We start from the raw sequence: 26,691 nt of genomic DNA on the forward strand, positions 1-26,691 counted from the left end.
GGTATGTACTTATTCCCAGCAAAGGCAATGATCATTTCTTAGAATTAATTTTTCCCTACCAGCTTTATAACACTGAACCGGTTTTACATGTACTACTTAGCAAATTAATAGAAGGTCAAACCACTGGAATTTAGAAAATAAAAGAAACTTGGTTACATAACTCCAAAATAATTTTTAAATCTGATGTATACTTTGTACATTCTTAGCTGATGTTTAACATTTGTTATTATAAGGTTAAATAATTACAAGTTCAATTTCTGACAAAAGCTGAAAATACAATTTGATAAAAATGGAAATTTAAAACTAAAGTGATACATCACTTTTAAATATATCCATTGAAACCTACGCAGCTCATAGATATGATATTTATTACCTGTTTTTTTAAAAATGAGAAGCTCTGCCTTCATTTTTGAGAATTTTACATTGTTTTTCTTTTGACTTGAATTTATGTTAATCCATTTTCCATTATAGAATTTTATTCTAATGTAATATATTTATGAAAATTTTGACACTTTGTGTATTTTTGGATAAATATTATGTAGTTTAGTGCTGTGGTCAACAGTACAGAATATACAGCTAAACTTCTGGAGTTCAAGTTTCGCCCGTTGAAAGCTGAGAGACATTGGGAAATTTATTTAACAATTCTGTGCCTAAGTTCCCTCAATTATAAAAGTGGGAGAAATATTACCTATCCTGTAGAGTTTTTGTGAGGACTAAATGAGTTCACATATATAAATAACTTAGACGAAAGCCTGGAATGCAATGCACACTATCCTGTTATTGTTAGACTGAGACAGAGTTCAACCACCATTTTGTGCCTCTTTTTTTATGGATTTCAGTGCTTATAAACCTTGTTCACATAAAGAGGAAGATGATAATGCGAGGATTTTTGGTATATATTGTCCCTCAGATTTCCAAGTTACACGCAAGAACAATATCACATAGTGGTCTATCATCAAAACCTTTTTAAAATGTAAGGATTAACAACTTGATGGAATCCTCTTTCAGTTTTCTTGAAAATAAGTAATTGAAATTACCCATCTTTCAAAATGTTTCTTGAACTGAAGTCATTTGCTGTCTCAATTTCTGGAAAGTGTGCCACCAAAGGCTTTCCTAGATGTATCAAAGAGCTCTAGACTCTTCTTCTTCCACTTGGAGTCTGCAAATTTAACTCTATTCTCAGAAAAGGGTTGGGAAGATAAAAGTATTAGATACATTTCCTGCTACATCTTGGGCAATAAAATATTTGATCAGCTTTATTATAATAACGTTTACATAGAATAAGATTCACTAATTTTAAATGTACAGTTCTGTGAATTTTGACAAGTGTACAAAGTTGTGGATCTACCACCAAAGTTATGATATAGAACATTTCTGTCACTCCCAAACAGTGTGTCATGTCTTTTTGCTGTAATTGCCTCCCCAGATGCTTGATGCCTGATTGGCTTTTTGTCACCATTTTATTTCTGGTTACCTTGAGTAAATACCTAGGAGGGAGACTGCTGGATTTCATGGTCAGTGTATGTTTATAAGAAGCTGCAACATGTTTTTGAAAGTGGTTGTACCACTTAGCAATCTACATTCTTGTGAACACTTATTATTATCAGCACTTTTTTCTTTTTAGTTATTTTATTGAGCATGCAGTGGTACCTTATTGTGGCTTTAATTTGGATTTATCTAATATTAAGTCATGTTGAGTATCTTCTCATGAATGTACCTCCCATTGCCATGTGCTTGTTTGCTTTTAGTACAATTTTTTGCTGAAGTGTCTATTCAAATTCTTCTGCTCATTTTTCAGTTCGGTTCCTTGACTTCTTATTATTGAGTTTCAAGAGTTCTTTATGTATTTTAGGTCAATTATTTTATAATGTGCTTTCGTATGTTTTAAATATGTTTTTTAAACCTTAGAGCTATAGATTGAGCTCATGTAATTTACAAGAAATGTCTTTTATATTTCTTAATTAGCAGAGAAACCAGTCAATTACATCAGACTTTTTGTCAGAAAAAATTGTTTGACTTCTCTTTTCAGTCTTAACAATACATCAACATGGGCCTCTGTGTTGACCATTTCACATCTGAATTCCAACTTAACATAGATAGATAAGGCTCAAACATTTGTCATAGTTTGGTATCTCTTGGAGGAAAAAATACCCTGTGTCCTCTTTCAGTGTCTCTAACCAATGCTACTTTGTTTGCTCTCACAGTATTACTCTCAAAGGTGATGGCTTTTGTGGTTAAATATTGGGATGGAAGTACTGGCATGTTAATGGAAAATTGTCTTCACTCCGAGACCACTTTATATATTCAAAATGTTTGAACACAAGCTCAAATACTTCATTTCTAAATCATGAAATACATTCCTATACAAATATTCCAACACAGGCCCAAATATTTCCTTTCTAAGTCATTGAGTACATATCTATACAATTGGGAAAAATAAGCTTTTCTCAGGTATCAATATTTTGAATTGTTTGCTTGGTGTTAAAAAAATATTCCTACTCTTGACTAATGTACCATAGTAAGATTAGGCCTGAGAATAACACCTGGACGTGAAAGAGGAGGTGGAAATGGAGAACCCAGGACAACTCAAACAATGGGCATTTCAGGCAGGGCAGTTTCAGGAAGGCATACATCTGGAAGTTGAAGAAATGGAAACTTACTCCCTATCTATGCCTGCATACCCTTTGAACAATTGCATGAACTCCCAGAGGTAACCATACCGCAGTTTGAAGTTTGCAATTTGAAGACTGTTGTTCTAAACTTATGTGGTTTTTGAAAAGGTGAAGGATTGAGAGGCAATGGGATACCAAATATTCCAAGGAGATAAATTGTTTCCTGCTGGAAGAGAGTGAGAGTTTCCAAGAAGGAAAAGAGAATGACGTCTTTGAGGAGGAGTCAAATGAGGTTGATAACCTGAATTTCTTCAAGTCTCATTTATGAGAGATTTTAATGCAAGTGCTCCATAATTCTTTGTGTACGTGTATATTATATATATGACATATATATAATATATACATATATTATCTACCACCATTTTGTAGGAGGTGAAAGCTTTATTTATAAGTTCATGAAATACTTTTATTGTTTTAAATAGGCTATCATTGTGTATGTACATATACACACACACATATATATACGTATATACATCACCATTTTGTAGAAGATGGTGACTTCATATATAAGTTCATAAAATACTTTCATTATTATTTTAAATCAGCTATCACTGTCAAACTATTTTTAAGAGTCTTTAATTAATGTTCCCCCGTATGATTTCTGGAGGAAAATCCCAGTCAGTATCAGTGGGAGACCGAATTACGAGAGTGTTTAATTAAGAGTTTCTTTCAGGCACTTTTCAAAGAACAATTTAATATCTGAGAAACTCCACCTTATTTGTATCTCTAGAACTGAGCAGTGAGAAAATCTTGACACAAGTCACAAAGATTCAACTAGACCAAACATTACAAAAATCATTTTCATTTATTTAAGCCTTTAAAATAAAATATTCATTTAATATGATACTCACAGAGGCAATAAAATACATAATTTAATCGACTTTTCAAATTCGTTTAAAAATAGAGAGCTGTCGTTTTAGAAAGCTCAACTATTTTTCTTCCCACTAGCACGGTAGGGAAAAAGACACAAGTCACAAGATACCGCATCATGTAAGAAAGCCAAGTTCTGTCTCGTTCACCTATCTGGATCAACAGGGAGGAGAAACCTGCTTGCTGCAGTTGCTGGCATCCGGGCCCTTGATTTTGGGTATGTTGAAATTACGATACGAGTTCTCAGGGTCCCTTTAGTGCACCTGTCTATCTTTTGATGGGATGAGAAATGTGTAGGAGGTACTTAGCCACTAGACTGAAAATCTTCCTTTCCACCATTGGGAGCATATTCTTTGACACTCACTAAGAAGGAAATCTGTACCCCCTCTCCTCCACTCTTTCTTAAAATTATTTAGTCCATTTTGTATTTGTCTAATGATGGAAAAATATGAAGCACTTATTCAACTGTAAATGGAAACCTAGTATAAAAAGATAAATGCTATGGATTTTAAAAGCAGAATCCATCCCTCATTCCTCTACTGGAAGAGCTAAGTTGAGTTCCTGTTTCCATAATGCATGGGTGCGCCAGCAGGATCTGAACTCAGAACATGCAAATGCAAAAAGCCCTTTCAGCCAAAACACTTGAAATGGACTCTATGAGGCAGTGAAAATATCCAATGCAAAATGGAACAAAACCACTAAGGACCGAGTGGAGAAGATTGTGTACTCTGATTGCTGCAGAAACAGGGAAAGGAAATTAAATTCGATCTTATAATTGAAAGCTCAGCACTTAACAAGTTATTTTCCCCCGGCAACCAGAAAACCCTGCTGCCATATGTCAGATGCTCGTGGCTTCCCTTGGCTACACCTACTTACAGCATCCAAACAACTTGCCTGGCTGGTGGGGCCCTTCTGACTTTAGGGCCCTGGGACATGTTCTCTGTTTCAAATACTGTTTAATACTCATTTCCTGATCACTCCCAGACTTGATTCTTCTTATGCTACTTACTCCTGCACATCTAATTGGCTCTAATTAAGCATTTCAACCGGGTTTCTGTTACTTGTGTTTTCTATGTATTTTATACTATCACCCATTGAATTCATTCCTCCAGTAGAGTCATGCTGTTTCTCCCAATACTTCTGTCTTTGCACCTCCTGCTACCTCCCTGACCATGTTGCTTACTGTGGGTGGTCACTGTGAACGGAATAGTTGTCATATTAGCTATGTGGACCCGCTGCACACAGGAAAACCTTGAGGAAGTCCCTCTTCCAGGTTTGAAGAGCTCTTTGCCAAATACAAACCACTTGAAAGAATTGTGTTTTTCCTTGAAAGATCTAGTGGGTATCACTGGACCCCTGAGGTAGAGCAACAGATGTGCAATATTCCTGCTGAGTTAAGAGCCTGCATCCAATATGGTTATTGAATTCTACTTCGTAATAATTTCCTCTCAGTTCTGCTTTTGGACTGTCCCTGGAGAAGGCAATTTTTTAAAAGTACAGAAGTCAGATATTTGCCCGTGTTATATTACATAGTTATATAACATAGTTATATAAATAAATGGGTTGCAAAGCTTTCAAAATAATGATTAAAATATCAGTGAAAGATGTTCGTGTCAATTTTTATAATCATAAACACTGAAGAAAATCTTGACCACTATAATAATAATAATAATTCATTACATCTACTTTAACATACAGAAAGTCAGGTCCTCATCTCTGGGCTAGGAGGTTCTACGTAAGAATTCAGTTTTGGTGTGACGAAGTTCTCATTCTCGGTGTTCCCTATGTCTGGTTTAGCTTGAGAATATTATGGGGGAATATTTCAATGACAATGTATCTATATGAGTATACATACATATATAAAACATATGTATATATATATGAAACAATATTTGTCCCATTAAAGAATTGGGCCACCAGTCACTTGGTACTGAAACCAATACATGAATTCAAATGAAATTCAGATTTCCACTTTAACTCTTTTCTGCCAACTGTCCTACCAAAACAAATAATTAAATATAGTTATGGTTTAAGAATGTAATTTAGAACTCGTCTCTTTTGTCCACTTGATGTCTACTTTTCATCGGGTTTAAATCCTCCATTTATCTTATAAAACGATGACTCCGGCTCCATTTCATTTTCTTTGCTCTCTGGAATTTCTGCCTTGTTTTTTCCATGACATTTCTTGTATGCCACATAAACTAGAAAACAATACACAGGTGGTTAAGTAAATTTTATAATAATACACTGCAAAATTACTTTGCCTAGAGATTCTAACCTATGATTCACATGGCAGATCACATTTTCTGTAGACTGGAGGCTGCTTAGAGAAAGAAATCACCATTCTTAGTTCCATGGTTACTCATGGCGAGAGGGATGACTGCACTTCAGGAAGACCTAGCATAAATCTTTATGAGACATTTGCTCAGGGCAGCCACAAGCCTTCTTCGGGCATTCAGCCCTGCACGTGGTACTCGACAATGATGAGAACAATAACGAGGATTTATTGTGTACTACCATATCCCAGTTAATGTGCTCGTTCTTAATACATATACACATGGTGCAGTGCAACCTCCGGGACCTTGGTTCGATGGTCTGCTGTAGAAGGACTTGAACTAGAACAACATTCCAGTTCCCTCCCTGCCTTCATTCAATCTTCATTCCCGGAGACAAGAGACTCGGCTGATGGGCGATCAGCCTTCCTCTTTTCTGTTTAGCTGCTGGTCTCTGGTAGCAAGCATTTCTCGGCTTATTTTTAAGGTCAGCTCATCAGGGTAGGCTCTGCCCTGCGAGGCAAGACCTGTGGTGTCTATGTATGTGTGAGTACATGTCTGCACATGTGTGAGGCAGTGGAGGAAAGGGTGGTTTCAACAAGCCCATTTGGTTGCAGATTCAAGTCATGTTTTTCAATTAAGTTTTATCCATAGTAAAAGGGCTATTTTGTTATCTGAATATCTGATTTTTCTTCTACTTCTCAATTGGTCACAAAGGCAAGAGGAGGACAGAAAATACTACTTATAGGGCCCCTCAAATTCTAATGCCTCACATATAAAATGGCCATAATAATATTATCTACCTCATAGGGCAATTGTGAACATTAAATGAGATAAAATTAAATGCCTAGCATGGTCTGTGAAGAATAGTAAATGCTCAATAAATGTTAACTTTCATTATGATACACAGCCAAGAGAGACAATGACTTGCTTCAAAGATCTTATTAACCCAAGATCAATATCTCCTTTAGATTGGTCCCTGAACTTCTAGTAATATATTATTTTCGAAGCCACTGAACCACACTATTGAATTTAATTGAGCTTGTGGTCAATTTGAAGATCTGCCACTTATTATAAACTGTTTTGAGCTGAGAGTCCTTCAGCTTAAACTTATGCCAATGATTTCATTTAACCAAACTATACTTCTTATTTATCCCTTTTTCTTTTCCCCCTTCTCTTCCTGCCTTCCTCCCTCCTTCCCTCCCCCATCCTTCCTTTTTTCCCTTTTCTTTTTTTCCTCTCCTTTATCCAAAAAATATTTAGATTCCTAGTCTTATCACCAAAATATGTTTCCAGGCATTGTATACACTTAACAAAGATTCCGCCCTTATTTTTATACTTACTGATATAACTGTGGGAAATTTCAAGACCGAGTTGAGTGCTCCCTTTTCCTCATTCCTTCAACTTGATTTTTTATTAATCAATCTCTTTGGAGTTAGTTTTCAACTAGTGCATTTACTTAATTGTTCTATCAACCAGTCCACTTTCTCTGGCTTATCTACTGACACCATTAAGTAATTATTTGGAAAAATCCCACTGTGTGCCAAATTAGCAGAGCTCTGTACAAACAAGGTTATTATACAGAAAACAAGGTAATTAGGCCTGGACTCCTGCTTCCTGGAGTAGCGATAAATCTGTGGAATATTTTCAGTGGATCCAGAGTATTCTATTCTAGAAAGGAAGCCTTTGATTTGAGAATGACATTCAAGACAGTAGTGCAGAGGAGATCCACATCCGAGGGCAGGTTGAAGAGCTGATGAAGTTAAGTAGAAAAGTAAAGCAAAACCATATTTTTAGTAGAGACGGGGTTTCACCATGTTAGCCAGGATAATCTTGATCTCCTGACCTCCCGATCCGCCCGCCTCGGATCCCCGTCTCTACTAAAAATACAAACACAAAATTAGCCGGGCGTGGTGGCGGGCGCCTGTAGTCCTAGCTACTTGGGAGGCTGAGGTGGGAGAATGGCGTGAACCTGCTAGGCAGAGGTTGCAGTGAGCCAAGATCTTCAAAGAAGATCATTATGAAATGATGCAGTCCACTGCACTCCAGCCTGGGTGACGGAACAAGACTCCATCTCACAAAAAAAAAAAAAAAAAAAAAGGTAAAGTAAAGCAAAACCAAACAAAACCAAACTGTATCTCTGGACATTTAGTGACTTAACATTTACATTAGTTTTGTTGTGTGCCTTCACTTTATATTCCCCATTAAAATGTCATGAGGCTTTAAAAACTAGCTTTTTAATAAAAAAAAAAATAGAATGTAAAAATAGAGGTTAGATATTATCAGCCCTTGGAAAGGAAAATGTAGAAAGAATTTTCAACTAGGTGAAGGCCAGTGGGTGGTGGGGCCTGACGGGAGACGCTGAGAGCTTCATGTCACAGGACAGGAGAAGTAGGAATTACTTAAACTACACCTAGTACTTTGCATGAAGAATATTTTTGCTTCAATCACTTCAATTATATGGGTATTTAAAATATATATGTGTGTGTGTGTGTGTGTGTGTGTATACACATATGCACACACACAGATCTGCCTTGTAAGTTAGCCTGTTAAATTTTCTTTGTGTACCAGTTTTCTGATAAATATCCTATATTTATAAAGCATATCAAGACAATGTTTTGAAAAAGATCCCAAATCCTGAGTTCCTGGGCGAATGCCGGAAGGCGCACAATAAAATGGTCCGGACAGGTTCCTCTGCCTTCCTAATTACTCAGGAAAAGAAAGTCAATGGAGAGAATTGACCTCCATTACTTTTCACTTAAAAATAATCTTTGCTAGAATCTTTTGGTAAAACTACCATCTTTTCATCAGCAATTGGAAAGTCATGATAACATGACGGTGGCTTTTTCCTCTCATATATTTGTACAATTCACCACCAGGAATGGGGAGTTTTAAAAAAATGTTGTTTTAGCAACTCCAGGATTTTTCAAAGATCATCATGAAATGGGATTGGCATGATTCCTTACATCCTAAGAATATTGCGGCAAAGGCGAGCTGGAAAATGCTGTAGATGAGCGGAAAGGTGAATACGATATTGAGCTCCTCAGGAGTGAAGGAGAGCTGAACGATGGTGGAACATAGCTGCGTGTTCTGCATCCCCGTTTCAAAAGCAACCGTTCGGCACCTAAAGAAGATGTTAAGAGAGCATATGTTTTAGCTGTTGTTTTGTTATTGTGAAACATTACAAGCGGATATAATAATAAGTACATAAATGTGCATCTTGTCTCTGCTTTTAATGCATATATTTAAGATAGGCTTATTCAATATATGACTTTCTATGGAATAAATGTAATACTTATTAAGGTATATTATACATCATATCACCTATTGTATATAATATACGTAAATATATTTAATATGTACATAGGAAGAGTTGGCTCATTTACCACAGTGTTCGGTAAGTGGCCAAGAGGGTTTTCACCCTTTTCAATTATGATTTTGGTAGCAGTCTAGAGCACAGGGCAGCAGCTCAGAAAATGCTCAAGATACGGTATTTGTTGTCGCTGTTTTATTGTTTAATTTGTTTTGTTTAGGCTGGGCTAAGCAGGTGGCTCACACCAGTAATCCCAGCACTTTGGGAGGCTGAAGTGGGAGGATTTCTTGAGCCCAAGTGTCCAGGAGTTCAAGATCACCCTGGGCCGCATAATGAGACCCTGTTTCTAAAAAACAAGACAAAACAAAAAAAATTAGCCAGGCAAGGTGGTGTGTGCCTGTAGTCCCAGCTTCTCTGGAGGCTGAGGCAGGAGAATCACTTGAGCTGAGGTTTCAGGGAGCTATGATTGCGTCACTGGACTCCATCCTGAGTGACAGAGTGAGACCCTGTCTCAAAAAAAAAATGTTTAAATCTTGACAAAAAGTCTATAAGGTAGAAATTATTGTCCCCACTCTACAGATGATAAAACTCAGAGAAAGAGAGAGTGCTGGGCCTGAGGTCCCCCGGGTGGTGTGTGGTAGGATTGGAAGGGAAGCCCAGGTCTGCCTGACTCAAACACTGTGCCCTTCTCGCTGCCCGTTGCCACTCCTCTCTTTCCCAACTTCATACGTGCATCTGTCCCTACACCTGTGTTCTCTCTGCCTGTGGATTCGATGGATTAGTCAAAAAGAATTGTTTTTGCCCAGTGTCAAATCCAGAAGTGCAAAACCCTTTCTAATATTTGGCGCCTTTGGAGGATGAGCTCACCCTGCTGCCAGCTGGAGGAACGCTTGTCTATTCCAGGGCAGCCCAACTGCTTTCATTAATGTCACTCCACTCAGAGAATAAGAATGCTTAGCAGTGGAAGAGCCCCATCTGCACGGAAAGTGGAATGGTCCAGAATACTTTGACCAAAAAAGAGGCAGTCAGTATTTTCTTTCTGGGGACTTACATGACTTTGGAATGAATGGGCCTATTTAGAATGACATATTCAGAAATAGGATGAATGTGATTGATGAAAGGCTAAGGATTTTGATCCTGTCTTCAGTGTTTGCAGCTGTTTTGGGTTGATTATGTCTCCCTCTCCGCCAAAGTCATGTGTTGAAGTCCTAACACTCCGCACCTCAGGATGTGACCTTATGTGGAAACAGGGTCATTGCAGATATAATTAGTTAAGATGAGTTCATTATAGGGGGCCCTTATCCAGGGACTGATGTCCTTATCAAAAGGGGAGTCTGGCCACAGAGACGTGCACTGAGGGAAGACACAGGAAGAAGACGGCTGTCTGCAAGCCACGAGGGAGGCCAATAAGGGATCCCTCCATCATAACCCTCAGAAAGAATCAATCCAGTGACACCTTCATTTTCACTTCTAGTCTCTGAAACTGCGAGACAATAACAGTCTGTTGTTTAAGTCACTCAGTTTGTGGTTCTGTCTTATGGCAACTCTAGCAAAGGAATACAACAGATATTACAGATTAAAATTCCCAATGTGGTTTACTAAAGTGCCATACCTGTGCCAGGGTAGACCAGCGATTCTAGCTAGAAGAAACCCCAGGGAGTAACCTGCCACAGGAAATATTGTCCCTATAATCCACAATTTGGGAGCGATGATCCAGGCGCTTTGGTACAATATTCCTCCAACCACAGCTATGAGCACAATAAGGATGGCGCCTGCAATGGACCCAATCTGAAAAAAAGGGAACAAGTGAACCCAGCATTCATGAGTCAAAGCAAATCCAAGTATGCTTGTCAGAGACGAAACCTCAGCAGTCTCCTTGCCCTTGGGGAAAGTGATGGTAAAATTGTCTTTCTATGTGCTTCTAGCCGGGAGGCTGCAATCAGGCCACTGGAAATCCTGGTGCTTGTCCCATGCTTTAAGCTTTAATTACACAACAGGACAAGTAGCATCCATTTGCAATTAGCCTGAATATTTTCCGGCTTGCAAATCATCCTTGTCAGAACAAAAAAACAGCCCATTTCAATGAGAACCTGGAAGACTTGGCCTCCGGATTCAACTACTCCTATTCTGTTTCCTTCAGTAAATCACGAACTTTCTGAACTGTAGTTTCTTCATTTGTAATTGGGGATAAAATGTCGCCCCAGCTTCCTTTTGTGATTGTTATGATAATGAGAAAATGGGTATAGAACTCTATACAACTTTAAAAAAGGTATAAGCAAATGAAAAGCACTGTTGCTATTTTTTTTCTCCTTTTCACATTTAAAACAAAATTTGGAGATTATAAACGTATTTTTTGTCAAGAAAAGTAAGGAATACAATGGACTTACTTTGCCCCCTGAGCAGCAGAGTCTATCTATATTATCTACAACCACATCCAGATCATCTAGCTAGAATATAGTTAGTGAAGGGGAGTGAATAGTTACTATATAAATAGCATTTACTGATTGCCAGCAATGAAATGGCCATATGGATACAGACATAAGAAAGATAAGTTCTATTTTCTAAGAAAGCCATTTAGATATATTGTATAACACAAATTCACATAACAGAGATAACAGTAATATGTGGTGAGGACAGAATAGAGTAAAATCAGGAGGTGATAGTTCAGTTGAGTGTCTTAAAGAATGGGTAGAAATTTTTCCTGTGACCGCAATAAAGAAGGGCATGCTAGGCTGGGTGCAGTGTCTCATACCTGTAATCCCAGCACTTTGGGAGGATCACTTGAGCACAGGAGTTCAAGAATAGCATTAGCAACACAGTGAGATCCCAGCTCTCTCCTCTACACACATATAAAGAAGGGCATTCTTAAAGAGAAGACTGCATGGCTGATGACTTCAGGCCTCCACTCAACAGTAATCATATAATGAAAATAAAAGCATTTCATGGATGGAAAACCCTATCATTTTGATTGTCATGGTGGAACATTTAACGGTGTGAACTGGGATACTTACTTTAAGTATGATCTTTGCTTTTTGGGGCCATTTGTGATTAACAAACATTCCAATGGAAACAGGAACAACAAGAGCAACCAGAGACGTACCTAAAGATGACAGAAGGGCAATGTCATCAGCAGAACAGGTGACACAGGAAAGAGAAACACAGAAGAACAAACAGCCTGAAGAAGGCTTAAGTAGTATTTCAGTCTTCCTTCTTGAATACACAAAACAGTATACAGAATTACACACACACACACACACACGCACACACACACTCACTTACTCTACTTCTTCACCCACTCCAGTAAATAATTTAATATTATTGGTAGATAATTGATAATGTCAATGCTATAAATTCTTTCACTAAATTCTGCATTAATTTTTTAGAGTTTCTTATATTGCCAGTATATGTTAGTTTCAGTTTGTCAGAGTCTTGACTTCTTTAGTCTTTGGATCTTTATAGTTCTAGGAAGAATAGCTCACCAAGGTTTGTGTGTGTGTGTGTATGTGTGTATGTGTGTGTATGGCATACAAAGATGATATTTTACATGTGTTTGCTAGTTCATGGTAGTAGAAATAAAAAATAAATTTAAAATATTGTAAAATGAAAGAAAATGTCCAAAATTAGCTCAAGATCACCAGGTGTTCTGACATCTCATGACTTCTGGTTAAAACTAGCTTTAGTTATTCAAATTTACAGCAGAGAGGTGAGAATATAAGTTGAGAAAGCGTGCTTTAAATTTTCCATGAGATAATATATTTGACGACCTCTCATGTAATTATAGTTCTTTGCAGTAACATGCTCATCCGGCCAGATAAAAGAGTCATACTTCAATTTCACTACGTTAAATTTACTGCTGTTCTTGCATCATATGGTTTGTTTCTCCATGTTATTTAACACTCATTTGTCCAATAGCTGATTTCATATAATTTAGCACCAACAACTTCTAACTTTTCATAGGTTGTTTCTTTTTCAAACATCCTTTTAAAGCAGTATAAGAAAGTGATATTGAACAGTGACATTCTGAGAGTGGATGTTGCATAGTATTGATTGAACTAGGTATAGTGAGCTAGGACTGGAAAACAGATTCTAGAATCCAAGGCAATAGATATTAATTTAAAGTGAATGCAATAATGATGAAAACATAATTTCCTTGTAGTCTTCTAGCCCTCCTGGCAATATAAGGGTCAGTGATGACTTTTACACAGAAATTAGTTGGCAGAATTAAATAATGACTAAGGGTACTCAGAGTAGGAAAAAAGATAAATGCGGGAGAGTAAGGAGGGAATAATGGAAAAAAGAATGTGAAAGAGAGGCGTTGACACATGCACTGCTGAGATGACCCAGAAAACCCCCTCTTGGGTATCCTTGCATCCTGCTGTTTTGGGAGTGATATGGTTTGGCTCTCTGTCCCCACCCATATCTCATGTTGAATTATAATCCCCAGTTGGAGGATTACAACTAGAGGAGGGGTCTGTTGGAGGAGGGGCCTGGTGGGAGGTGATTGAATTGTGGGGGCAAACTTCCCCCTTATTGTTCTTGTGATAGTGAGTTCTCATGTGATCTAGTTGTCTATAAGTGTGCACACATCCCTCTTTACTCTCTTTCTCCTGCTCCAGCCATATAGAAGGTGCCTGCTTCCCCTTCACCTTCTGCCACGATTGTAAGTTTCCTGAGGCCTCCCCTGCCGTGCTTCCTGTACAGTCTGTGGAACTGTGAGCCAACTAAACTTCTTTTCTTTATAAATTACCCAGTCGCAGGTAATTCTTTATAGCAATAAGAGGACAGGTGAATACAAGGAGGAAACACCCTGTCCTGGGTCTTTAGACCATTGCCTAAATTTTTGAAGTTTGTAGGTCTTAAAACCATCTGGATATATGACTTGTTTGTGATGTGGTAGCTTAAATCTAGGTGCAAGTCCTGTGCTTAGAATGTTCGTGTGGTTAGGTTTTCGTCCTATATTTTAATGTGCTGATTCTGTTTGGCCCCTCCTGCTAAGTGTCTTCATCTCTTTGAGGCAGCCTAAGCCAATGGGATAACACACAAGCAGCACCACCTGCCAAAATCCATGGCAGAATTGCTTTTCTTTTCCTGACCAGATGAGGCCAGGTGAAGTTTTTCAGGGACCTGGGGTTGACTGGGAAAGGGACTCTGTTTTTCTTTACACCCACAGTGTGTGGCTCCTGCTTGTAGAGGTAGATGTTTTAACTTTGGTCTCCAGTGGGCCGGTAATCTTGTTCTTTTATTTCCCCAGGCTCTGTTTGTTTTATGTATGCCTCATATGCTGATGCTCCCCCTGTAAAGTGCCTGTCTATGTAGATGAAAAAGCATCCACTCATGGTTACACATTGAATCCGTAACTTGGTCTTTAACCAAGTTTACACAGTAGATATTAGAGGAAGGAAAGGTAGAAAGAAGAATGAGAATGAAAGAGAGTGGTGGTGAATGGATTCATGTAGTGGGACTGGGAGTCAGATAGATTTGGAGCTGAACATTTCTGTATTCCCAAACTGTGGGAACTGTGTAAGACATTGAACCCCTCTAAGCTTTGGTTTCCTTATTTGTAAAATGGGCAGAGTTATGTCTGCCTCACAGTGCTGTTGTGATAATCAAATGATGAAATGGCTATAAACTTCTTGGCACAAGACACAAATGTGGAGTAAAGAGGAGTGAGTACAACAATTTGCAGCAGTAGTTTTATTTTAGTGGTACCAGCTGCATGGTCTGCCTCCTCCCCATCCAGATGTCAGCATCTGAGGGGGCTCTCAGGTGTTTACTGGATCACTGGAGCATGAAGTTGTGCCAAATATGTCTGCCCATAGAGCTATGTAGAGAATAGACTGTGGGCTATTCCAGCTTCCTAGTGACCCTGGGCAAATAATTACCCTGAGCCACAATTTAGAAAGCAGTGATAACATCTTGTGAAGCAGTCAGTTCATTTATTTTCTATGTTAAATAACTAGAAAAACCAACGCAAAAAGATGAGCTTGGAAGCCTGGGCACAGGGTTAATATCTGTGGGAAGTAAAAAGTTTCCTCTTCAAAGTTTCCCTTCTTGTTAAAGGAAAATAATAATAATAATAATAATAAACATTAGAAATAATTTCTTTTAAAGACTAACTTCCTTTAAGCCTCCTTGCTTTGTGCTAATAACTCTTTGTTAAGCCCTATTCTATGTAGCTGTTAGATATAAAGGAATAAGTACATTCTGTGTCCTTGTATTTTAACCAAGTTATTTGTGCTGAACATGCTCACAGGCATGTTGTAGCTCACAGTGTATGACCCTTCCTTATTTGGAAATATTATTACTTTTCTAAGTCCTTTCACAAGTGACTTCCTCTTTTCCTTTGTTCTCTATTGCCTATACCTATTTAGAAAAGTTTTAAATTATTAGCCAGTCGAGTTTTAGCTTAGATTGTGAGGTCTGGTTCCAGTCAATGGAGAGAGACACAGTAGTCGGGACAAGCTGCATAAGGGATACAAATTACTTCCCTCCATTGTTCAGGTGTGCTCTTGCCATTGTTTCATCTGCGAGGAGCACTCTTTCTGCAGAAAGTAAAATTGCCTTGCTGTGAAAACTTCTGGTCTGAATGCTGATTTTTCCTTGCAGTACTGAGGAACAAGCATTCTGTTTCTGAATAAACATTTTACATATAACAATATCTTTGTTTTTGAAACTTCTTTCTTTTTCCCTTTTCTTTTCTCTCTTCCTATTTTTCTTTTCTTTTCTTTTCACTCTTGACCTCTTTTATGATGACTGTTTGCTCCATTGAGGTGCTGATTGATTTTTCATTTTCTCCTTATTTCAAAATTTATTCACATTACAGAATATGGTATAAGTCTTTCACACTGTAGTTAGAATTATTCAGTATTTCCATGAGCCATTTTCCAGAAGGGAATGTATATCAAAAAGAGAATATTTTATGGCTTAAATTATTAAATTATTATAGTGAGTAATGTGGAATCGAAATTCCTCACTCAGCAGGCAGGTTCTTTGAGAGGGATATAATAGTTACCACTCACATTAACTATGGTTTTTAGCTCTGTGGAAGGCATCCACTGAGAGAGCAGCTAGAGAGTCAAGCAGTGTGAAGGCAAAGGCAGGTGGTCGTGGAGGGTCACCCTAAAGTCTGTTGTCAGGAGGTTATATATGATATGAAGTTTCTCTCCAGGGGTCAGAAGAATCTTGTATATCAAAAAAAACCACACTGAATAGGGCATATCAAGGAGGACAATTCTTTTTTATGGTCTAATGGTAATGGTAAGAGTAGGAGAGAGAGAAGAGGCTACAAACATTGTAATACAGATCATCCCCAATTAGTATTCACAAAGTTTGTTCTAATTCAGTTGTATGTTTCCTCAATCACACTAAATCATGGAAGCAGTCTTTCTTGGAAATGGAAGGCATTTCAACCCAGCTTCTCATCCCAATAGGAGTCCCTTTTATAAGCATCCAGGTGGCTCACCATTTAGCCTTTGCTTGGATGCTTTCTTCAATGGGAAACCCACACCTTTTTAAGGCAGCTCATTGGGATTTGTTTCCAAGGTCAGTGGGGGGAAAAAAATCCAGGTATTTAGCGTGTAGTATACCTGGTGATTGTTGTACTATTTTGCCTACATCTTGTCTTTTATTCGTGATAGTTCTATGGGAAATGCCTATTCCTGGTATACCACGAACTCTCTTGTTCTTCTCTTGACCCTCGTCCCTAAGTTACAACAATAACTTAATCTCCCACTATAATTTGTTTCCCCAGAAACAGAAAATAAGTTTTTTGGGATGGGGGTGAAATGAGACAGAGTCATTACTAGTAAATCTGACTCCTGGAGCATGAAATACAGACTTTGCCATTAAATCAACTTTTGCATCACGGTGTGGCTCACAGTTGAGTGTTAGAAACAGTGTGTTTCATCTAGTGGTTTTCTATTGTGACTCTCTGGACTGCTTACTCAGTGCTCTACTTTGAAACCATTATGTGATTTTAAAAAATTTCTTCAGGCTAGGTGCGGTGGCTCATGTCTGTAATCCCATTTTGGGAGGCTGAGGTGGGCGGATCACTTGAGGTCAGGAGTTCGAGACCAGCCTGACCAACATGGCGAAACCCCATCCCCACTAAAAATACAAAAATTAGCCAGGCGTGGTGGTGCATGCTTGTAATCCCAGCTACTAGGGAGGCTGAGGCAGGAGAATTGCTTGAACCCAGGGGGTGGAGGTTGCAGTGAGCCGAGATCATGCCACTGCACTCCAGCCTGGGTGGCAGAGCGAGACTCAATCTCAAAGGAAAAAAAAAATTTCTTCAATTCAAGTGTCTGGATGCAAAATCCTATGACCATGAACTAGTGACACTCTGGGTTAAGGAATAGGTGGAGACTCCCACGTCCCCAAAACTTAAGCCTCCTCAGTCCAGACTGACAGGGCTGGGGAGGGGGCTCCTCTCCCTGGTGATTCAAATTGAAGAAAAGACAGGTGATCCCATAAGGTCAAGGTTTGGAATTTACATTCTGCCAACACTCTTCAAACGCAGGGGTGACTTTATAATGAAATGGGGCAGAAACTCCTGCTAGGGCAATAACAGTCAGGTGTGAGCCTGGTCTGAGAGCCTAGCAGGGGGTAAGCGGAGAGTTTGAGGGTAACAGTCAACGGTCTTGCAGAGGGACGACTTACCTATGTTATCATAGGGAATTACGATGCTCCCAGAGTCGACCCACATTTTGGTATAGATAAGGAGGCACAGCGGCATCATTCCGAGGGCAAGCAGTGTGGAGCATGTGGTCATGCTGACGCTGAAAGGCAACGGGCAGATTGACACATCCACCTGTGTGTTCTAGGGAAGACGCTGTTTTAGTTTTATTTTTTAATTTCACTTTTATTTTAAGTTGAGGGGTACATGTGCACATTTGTTATATAGGTAAACTTGTGCCACGGGGTTTGTCACACAGATTATTTCATCGCCTAGGTATTAAGCCTAGTACCCATTAGTTATGTTTTCTGATCCTCTCCCTCCTCCCATCCTTTAGCCTCCAATAGGCCCCAGTGTGTGTTGTGCCCCTCTGTGTGTCCACGTGTTCTCATCATTTAGCTCCCACTTGTAAGTCAGAACATGCTGTATTTGGTTTTCTGTCCTTGTGTTACTTTGCTAAGGACAATGGCCTCCAGCTCCATCCATGTTCCTGCAAAAGACATGATCTCGTCCATTTTTATGGCTGCATGGTATTCCATGGTGTGTATGTACCACATTTTCTTTATCCAGTCTACCACTGATGGGCATTTAGGTTGATTCTATGCGTATGCTAGTGTAAATAGTGCTGCAATGGACATATGTGTGCATGTGTCTTTATAACAGAACGATTTGTATTCTTTTGGGTATATACCCAGTAATGGGATTGATGGGTTGAGTGGTATTTCTGTTTTTAGGTCTTTGAGGAATTGCCACAGTGCTTTCCACAATTGATGAACTAATTTACGCTCCCACCAACAGAAGATAAGTGTTCCTTTTTCTCTGTAACCTTGCCAGCATCTGTTAATTTTTGCCTTTTTATTAATAGCCATTCTGACTTGTGTGATATGGCATCTCATTGTGGTTTTGATTTGAATTTCTCTAATGATCAGTGATGATGAACTTTTTTTCATATGATTTTTGGCTGCATGTGTGACTTCTTTTGAAAAGCATCCATTCCTGTCCTTTGCCCACATTTTAATGGGTTTGTTTGTTGTTTTGTTGGAATATAATTAAACTAAAGAGCTTCTGCACAGCAAAGGAAACTACCAACAGAGTAGACAAACAACCTCCAGAATGGGAGACAATTTTTATTTTCAATTCATGATAGGGAAGTCCTGCAAGTATCTGTCTCAACCTATAGCATCATCTGGTGTGATGAACAGAAATACACATGTGCTGGAGTGTATTCAGGGCCTGGCCTTGAGCACAATGGGCCATATTTGGTGTCTTTCCACTTTGCCTTGTGCCATCCTTCCCTCCCCTTTTATTCTTAAGGGTCAGAAACAGTATTAAACAATGGGTTAAAAATCATCATTAAACAATGTATAAAGTTTGCTGGGTGTGCCATCCTTCAAACATTCAAAGAAAAGCAAACACATTTAAAGCAGCCGACACCATCAGGGCTGCACATTTAAAGCAGCTGACACCATCAGGGCTGCATGTGTCTGACCATGCTGAGATGGAACCGGCCTTCCTGGGCCCCTGGAATAGAATGCATGTCCAAGGGAGGAGGCCTCGGTATACTGCCATAAAGCAGAAAAATTACTGCCCAAGTGACCCTAGCTTGATAAAAGAAGAGGAAACTGACTTAAAAATCAAAAGAAAGCATGCAAGCAGGCAGGGTAGACCTGAATTCTTAGCACTGAGTAAGTCACTGACAATTTAGCAAATGTGTGTTCAGAAGAACTAGTGTCTGGTATCATCCCTGCTCAGAGCGTTTTATTTCAGTAAGAGGGTCTGGCTGAGCAGGCTGTCTACATGGAGAAATTAATGCCAAATCATGCTATCTCTAGTACTAAGACAGTGGGTCAAAGAAAGATTTCTGGGGAGTGAGTCTTCCTGGTCCTCTTCGAGGTGATCTGTACACAGCATACATTCTCTGCCTTTAAAGGCTGAGCTCTAAAGCCACACAGTGTCTGGGCTGAAAGCAGGCGGTGCTGTGCCACTTAGTGTGTTAATTTGAGTAATCTAGTTGACTTCTCTTTACCAGTTTCCTTATTTAAAATGGCTGTAAGGATAGGATGAGCCAACGGTGTCCAGCACTTAGAACAACGCAAAGCACTCTATTAAGAGCTGGTTGCTACTACCATTTTTTTTTTTTTAAATAGGGTCTATCTCTGTCACCCAGGCTGGAGTACAGGGTCACTATCTTGGCTCACTGAAGCCTGGGCTCAAGTGATCTTTGCACCTCAGCCTCCCGAGTAGCTGGGATTACAGGCACGAGCCACCACGCCATGCTAATTTTTACATTTTTTGTAGACATGGGGTTTCACTGTGTTGTTCAGCCTGGTCTCAAACTCCTGGACTCAGGTGATCTGCTTGCCTAGGCCTTCCAAAGTGCTGGGATTACAGGCAGGAGCCTCTGCACCCTGCATCTCTCTGCTGTGATCATTTATGTTACCATGTTTGTGGTATTTTGTGTTCCACCAAATAGAATCAGGAAACTTAGAGAAATGAGAAATTTCTCTGAAAGGCCCTTCTCCCAACAGGTCGTCATTGAGGTCGTCAAGAGTAGTAATTTCTTAAGGGTATTATGTGTGTACTTGAAAGAAAATGCTAAATATTTATATTACCTGCCCCCCAAAACAACAACAACAACAACGACAACAACAACAACACACTATACTAAGAAAGGAGCTAACAATGAGAAATTTGGTTTCAAAGCTTGTAGATAAATTTACACGTTTGGCAAAACACAGGGTGGGACAAAGTTCATCAGAGAGCTTAACTTCTCTAATAATATATTTATTTTTAACCAGAACGACCTCATTTAAAATAGGTTTAAATAATTTGGATAAAAATACTTGTTTTAGTAGAGCCAAAATATTATAACAGTAACAAATGCTGTGGATGTATTTAAAACTCTGAGCAGTTCAATCTATTCTGGTTATAGGTTAACTTAATTTAGGTGTAAAATAGATGCTAAGGCAGAATTGTACACCAGACAAACAAGTTAATTTGTTATTAACAGTACTTTGTCCTACTTATAATGAAAGTACTAGAGTTTGAAGGTGATTTTTTTTCTCTCTTCCTTCCTCCCTTCTCTCAGTGTTCTCTTTTTTATCTTTTATTTTAAAAAATATATTAGAATGGATTTAAAGTTGTCCCTATAATAAAATCACTTTTGTTTCTGTGCATCCAATATTTTTTTCTAGAGTGTGGTGGGAGTCTGGTGGGGAAGTGAGGAGGGTTTATTAACTGGATCCCAGTGAAGAGAAGTCTGAGAATTTTTGTTTTAAAATGTGAGAAAATGTTAAAGAAGGAAGTCTTTTTCTGTCTTTGTTTTTCTTTCGAAGATCCTTGACAAACTTTTAATTCTGAATATTGCTATGACAATCTATGAGGTTGTATCATAATTTTGAGTTTGTTGAGAGCAGTTTCTTAAGGATTGTGATGAAGGACAAAAGAGGATTTGGAGAAGGAAAGGTTTAGACTTGTGAGGAACCTTGATGAAGAGACCTTGCAGATGAACAGACGAATAGGTGGCTGGAAGTTGATGCTATTTGAATGAATACAATAACAAAATCAAATCACTCAAAATGAGATTCAAAGCAATTCACAGATAACGAATTTTAAGAAATAATATAGGAGCCTAAATTAGCAAAAGAGAATATCGTCTTACACAAAAAAATCTGAAGTTCTATAAAAGGCATGGATATAAAAAATACATATACTACCTTGAATTTATATTAGAATGAGAGAAAAGAGTAAAGTATAAGAAAAAAAGAATAAACACTTGGCCTTAATTTTGACTTGCCAGGGAGATTTTCTTTCGTGTGTATGGAAATAAAAGAAAGAATCAATATAAATTTAGTGAATGTTGAGGAATTCAGTGAAATCAGTGTTAAGCAATGTAAAAGACTGTAATCATATTAGAAGTAAAATACCAAGTGTGAAGGATCTAATGTAGTGTATATAGGCAGTGCTAGAAATTGGAGAAATGAAAAGTGATGGAAAGAGTGTAGAGAAAGCTGATGAGCCTGCATAGGGGTTGTGGGTAGATCTGAATGATTCCAATTCTGATTCAGGCATACATTGACTCAATGACCTTGGTCAAGGTTATGAATCTTAACTTTATTATCTGCCAAATGCAGAAAATAATAGTACTAACTCTAGAGGATTCTTGGGAGGATGAAATACACCAACGTATTTTGAATACTTAGCACTGTGCATGGCATGTACTAGTGTTTAATAAATATTAGCTAGTAAAATAAATGCTACTGGAGAGAGACAATTTTTGGTTACTTTGAGGGAGAATAAAGGAAAAAGCCAAATGGTTTTGGGTTAGGTCTCCCAGAGTAGACAGGAGACATTTAGGGGTTGACATAGGAAGGATTTATTGCTGTGAATTTGTGATTAGCCAGAGGGTCAGGTTTCTTGAATATCTAAAATATCAGTGAATGCTACACTGGAAGCTGAAAAATCTAACAGCATTTGGCCAAAGAACAAAGGATGTGGTTGGAAAGTCTATAAAGTAATAAAAAGGAATGTAGAAAGTAGGTGGCAGGGAAGGAATCGGGGGCAACTGGGAGAAGGATGCATAAGAATGGATTCCCCAAAGAGGAAGCCAAAGAAAGGAAATAAGAAGTCCTTGCATGATGTGGCTGAGGCCATTAAGAAGCATGAAGACACCGGATATTTGCCTGTGTCTGGGTAGAGAGCAGACACAAAGGACATAAGAGGTTTCTGTGTCCCCTCAACTATGGGTTTTAGCCACCAGCAGATTCACCTGAAATGTCACCTTCTCTTCTCCCTGATGTTTTTGTGCATGTGATGTCCATGGCACAGCTGTAACTTAGGTGAAAATATATGTGCACCAATCAGATTCACAAACAACTTTCCAGGCTGGGAGTGGTCAGAGAAGGAGCTGAAATAGTACTTGCTGAATTCCAATGATCAAGGATTATCGTCTATTATTTTTTGTTTTTCAAAGTCACCAGAGATTGCAAAATGCAGTGGCTTTCCAGGTTCATAAGAGATGATAGGGTGAGAGGGAAATGTTTTGGTTTCTTCTCCCAAGAACCATAACCAAAAGAGTTAAAATCAGGTGGAATGGTTTTGCTGGCATTGTGTGGCATTAGCTCAATTAGTGGAGCTGCCTGTTAATATAAACAGTCATGTCTTCTTGCCATTGCTAGAGTTCAAGTGGAGATGGAGAAGGTAAAATTCTAAGCATATACAATTGGAAATATAAATGTTAGATAGGATTGTATCTAAATAAATTATCAGAAGTCTTTAGTTATCCAATTCTTAATCCAGAAGAATAAAAAGTTTTGGAAAACTATTACTCAATAACTCAGGTTCTACTCTTTTAATTAATTTGTATTAAAGAACTATTGGAATATTGTTTTCCTAACACACAATGCATAATATCATCATCTTACATAGCAGTATAATTTAACCTCTTCTCAATGATTAAGACCCATCCTGACAAACATGATTATCGGTTATTCTAAAATACAGTGACAACTTCTTGTGTTTGTAGAATAAGTGACACAGAGACCAGAGACTAGAATAAGTGCTACAGAAACCAGAGAGAATAATTGATAATGAAGAGAGAATATGTGATAGAGAGATTAAGTGATAGAGAATAAGCGATAGAGAGATGGCTGTGTGTTGTCAGTGTCTGCTTTGCTTTGTAGGTATTTTGATCTGCTCTTTTGCCCTTCCTAACACTCTGCTTCCTTCCCCACTTCTCATTTCTGGAAAATAACACAACAGAGATTTAGAATAAAAATAGTTATGTAGGTCCTGCATGAGGAGTGTTTATGAGATTAAGTGAAATTTATTTTGGGTGTGCCGTGTCTTTTATTGGGTCTTGTTGAGCTCTGGATACGTGAGGTTGCTCCATTTTGCGTTATAGGGCTTATTCTGACTTGCTGGAAGAATTCATTTGCACGGATTTAGCTGGAGGTTTCTACCAAGGCTTCATATTCTACTTTTAGTTCTTATTGAAAAAATAATTTATAGGAATTGTTATGATAGGTAGACAAGATTACATAATCATCTCCTGTTTCAGGAGAAATAAGATTTCCTTAAAACCACAGAAAAATGTAACTTGGAGCTTTTAGGTTATATCTTACTGTTTTTAGCTGACAGAAGAGAATTCATTTCAACAACCTAATAGTCCAGCACCACACACATTTTTTTCTGTCTTATAACAGGGTTCCATGTGTGGCATTACATTGAGGTACAAAACTCCTCTGCATTAAAAGTTACAAATATTATGAGAAAGCTGTTTATTGGAGGTCAAGGCCCATTGTTCCATGTAGCTCACTTTTCTCAGTGTAATAGTTGCTGGCATTTACAATTCTCACTTCTGTGTATCAGTGTCCAGGTCAAACTAAATCGAAGTCTAAAAAGACCTTATTGCTATATTGTGGGTCACAGATTAACTAAATCTGAATAGCACTTGCCATCCTTTGTTGTTTTATAGGGCTTTCCTTAAATTTAAAAAAAAAAAAAAAAAAAAAAGCAATTGCATAGTGGATATCATGTGCTTTCTTATGTAAAAGACTAAGCCATGTGAAGGTATAGGGTTTGTATGACTTTTCCAAAGCTTCTGGAGAAACCTGCACCAGTTGAAATGAGACAGCAGGTTCCTAATTGCTCACTGGGTACTCTATCAATCCAGTGGCTACATTTCTACACTTTGTGCTTCTCTCCTCTGCCTGTAGTAGCTGGGGATGAAGAGAGCTAATTGCCTACTGTACAGTATTTAATAAGCACACGTTGCATTAGCACCTGGATGGTTTGCAGAAGGAAATGCATACCTTTCAAGGGAAATGAGGAATTATGAGCTAAGAAAAAAGACATTTGTCTATTCAACTTTCAGCATTAAATTTCTCAGTCTCGTCGCATTAATGCTTCATCTTATTTCTATTAGTTTTTTTTTTTTTTTTTCCAGTGCTAGTTCAGACTGGCCCAGGATGAATTGGGCAAACATTGCAATTTAGATTACTTTGTGGGAAGTGGAGAAACCATTTTCTGTTTATTTCATAGTAAGGTAAGCATAATTTTAAAAAAAGCTGCTGTAGGCTTTCCCCCCACTTTTAATGCCAGTGGAGGTGAAACAAATATATAAACTCTTCCTTAGGTTTTATACCAGGAAAATGTTTGCCCAAAGAACTGGCTATATTTGCTGGAGTTGATCACTGTCTCACTAGAGGTTCTAAGGTTTGACAAACAGTTTTATTTTCTGATTGCACCCAGAGCTCCTCATCATTACAAAGAAACTGTATTTTGCTTTTTTTTTTTTTCCCTGCTACCAACAGGATAAACCTCCTCAGCTGCAGCTTGTGGTTTGGAAAAGATTACTTTTGAAAAAAAGTTTTGAATCTTTTCCTAGAGATCAACAGCAATTATGCAACTCCCTGTTAACTGAGTTAGATTTAAAAACACAAACACAAAATATAAATCTCCCAATTCAAATAGCTAAACAGCTGTGCTAGAAGGCATGTGAATGCATTTATTCTGTCCTGTTTAATTCCTTCGTCATACTTTAGATGGGTAGCAAATCAGTTGGACATTCAGTATGCCATAGGCTTCTGGAAGGATTACTCCAAGGTGATTGAGTAGTTAGAGGTGTAGATAGATAATCTTACCTCAGGTCCATGTCGCCATCGACCCAATAGGCCAAGATATTGGAGGAAGTTCCTCCAGGGCAGCATCCCATAATGAGCACCACCACGGCCTGGATGGGGAGGATGTCAAAGGCCACAGACAGGACGAATCCTGTGAGGGGCATGATTCCAAACTGACAGAGGAAGCCAACACAAATGCCCCACGGCCGCTTTATGTGCCCTAGAAATTTCTTGATTTCCACGTTGCATCCCATGGAGAACATCACCAAGGCCAACAGGATGGTCAGCACCGTACTTAGGACCACACTTAGGGTGTTATTGAAATTGCTGTCAGGTACCACACAGGATGCACCAGAGCAAACTGTTGCATTGTCCACACAGCTGTTCGGATCATTCATTGCTGGGTCTGCTGCTCAAAAGGCCAAGTCCACAGAAGCGCTGGTCCCTGGGCCCTGGCTCTGCTGCCAGTTGAGATAAGCAACGTTTACTTCTAACCCATCAAACTTTTAAACTCCTTCTAAAAATATGTCACTTGGTGTCTCTTTTGAAAGCCACATTAGGGAAGTAATAAAAAACAATAAATGCTAGGATGTCAGTTTCAAGAGGTAGCATTACAACACAGAGCACGTTGTGAATCATAAAAGCCCGGCAAAATTATTGGTCAAGACAGAGAGTTACGATTAATCATTTATTGGCATGATAATGAACCATGCCATATAAAAAGAGCTGCGTTAATGTTTAATGCCACGAAGGTTTGTTGGATAATTTCAGTTAAGTGACACTTAAAATCAACTCGGAATAGTACCGAATCTTATAGGGATTGAGCCATAGGAACCAAGCCATATAAAAAGAGCCGTGTTAATGTTTAATGACATGAAGGTTTGTTGGATAATTTCAGTTAAGTGACACTTAAAATCAACTCTGAATAGTACAGAATCTTGGAGGGACTGAGCCATAGGAACACATATTGTTCCCTCATTTTCCTTTCAATAGAAGGGTTTAGGGTCCGGAATAGTTGAGTGCCCTGTGCCAAATTATGTTGCAAATTAGGTGTCAGACTCTGAACTGGGACCCAGATCTCCATCCAGTTTCCTCTCCCAGTAGTTTTGCTACTGTATCAGTGTTTCCTGGAATTGCTCTATAGTGTCCATAAAGCATATGGAAGTTTAAGAAACTTCTAGGGTCTTGGTGCAAATCTGAGAGAGTAACATTTGGGAAGAGAGAATGTTTTCTGGTGGGAAGGAGTCTGACTTGTACAGCCACCCTC

The 26,691-nt window shown here is 38.6% G+C and overlaps 1 protein-coding gene across 1 annotated transcript; it reads right to left on the minus strand.

The window, feature by feature from the left end:
- Positions 1-3,458: 3,458 nt before the first annotated feature.
- Positions 3,459-26,691, minus strand: SLC10A2 (solute carrier family 10 (sodium/bile acid cotransporter), member 2). Its single transcript, XM_011977235.1, has 6 exons — positions 25,446-26,691; positions 17,787-17,905; positions 12,140-12,228; positions 10,741-10,916; positions 8,782-8,939; positions 3,459-5,743 (listed from the first exon to the last, which is right to left on the minus strand). Exons 1-6 carry the CDS (start codon positions 25,820-25,822, stop codon positions 5,616-5,618), a joined length of 1,047 nt encoding a protein of 348 aa, XP_011832625.1. The 5' UTR covers positions 25,823-26,691; the 3' UTR covers positions 3,459-5,615.

The sequence above is a fragment of the Mandrillus leucophaeus genome, unplaced genomic scaffold (assembly GCF_000951045.1).
Source record: "Mandrillus leucophaeus isolate KB7577 unplaced genomic scaffold, Mleu.le_1.0 Scaffold175, whole genome shotgun sequence".
In the NCBI taxonomy this organism is placed as follows: domain Eukaryota; kingdom Metazoa; phylum Chordata; class Mammalia; order Primates; family Cercopithecidae; genus Mandrillus; species Mandrillus leucophaeus.

Bases quoted from the DNA above. Each gene is read 5' to 3' on its own strand.
- SLC10A2 (XM_011977235.1), bottom strand. From the start codon at position 25,822: ATGAATGATCCGAACAGCTGTGTGGACAATGCAACAGTTTGCTCTGGT. The intron at 12,229-17,786 runs GTAAGTCGTCCC...TGTCATCTTTAG, and splicing joins AATTCCCTATGATAACATAG to GTACGTCTCTGGTTGCTCTT. The intron at 10,917-12,139 runs GTAAGTATCCCA...CCTTTTTTTCAG, and splicing joins AAGCAAAGATCATACTTAAA to ATTGGGTCCATTGCAGGCGC.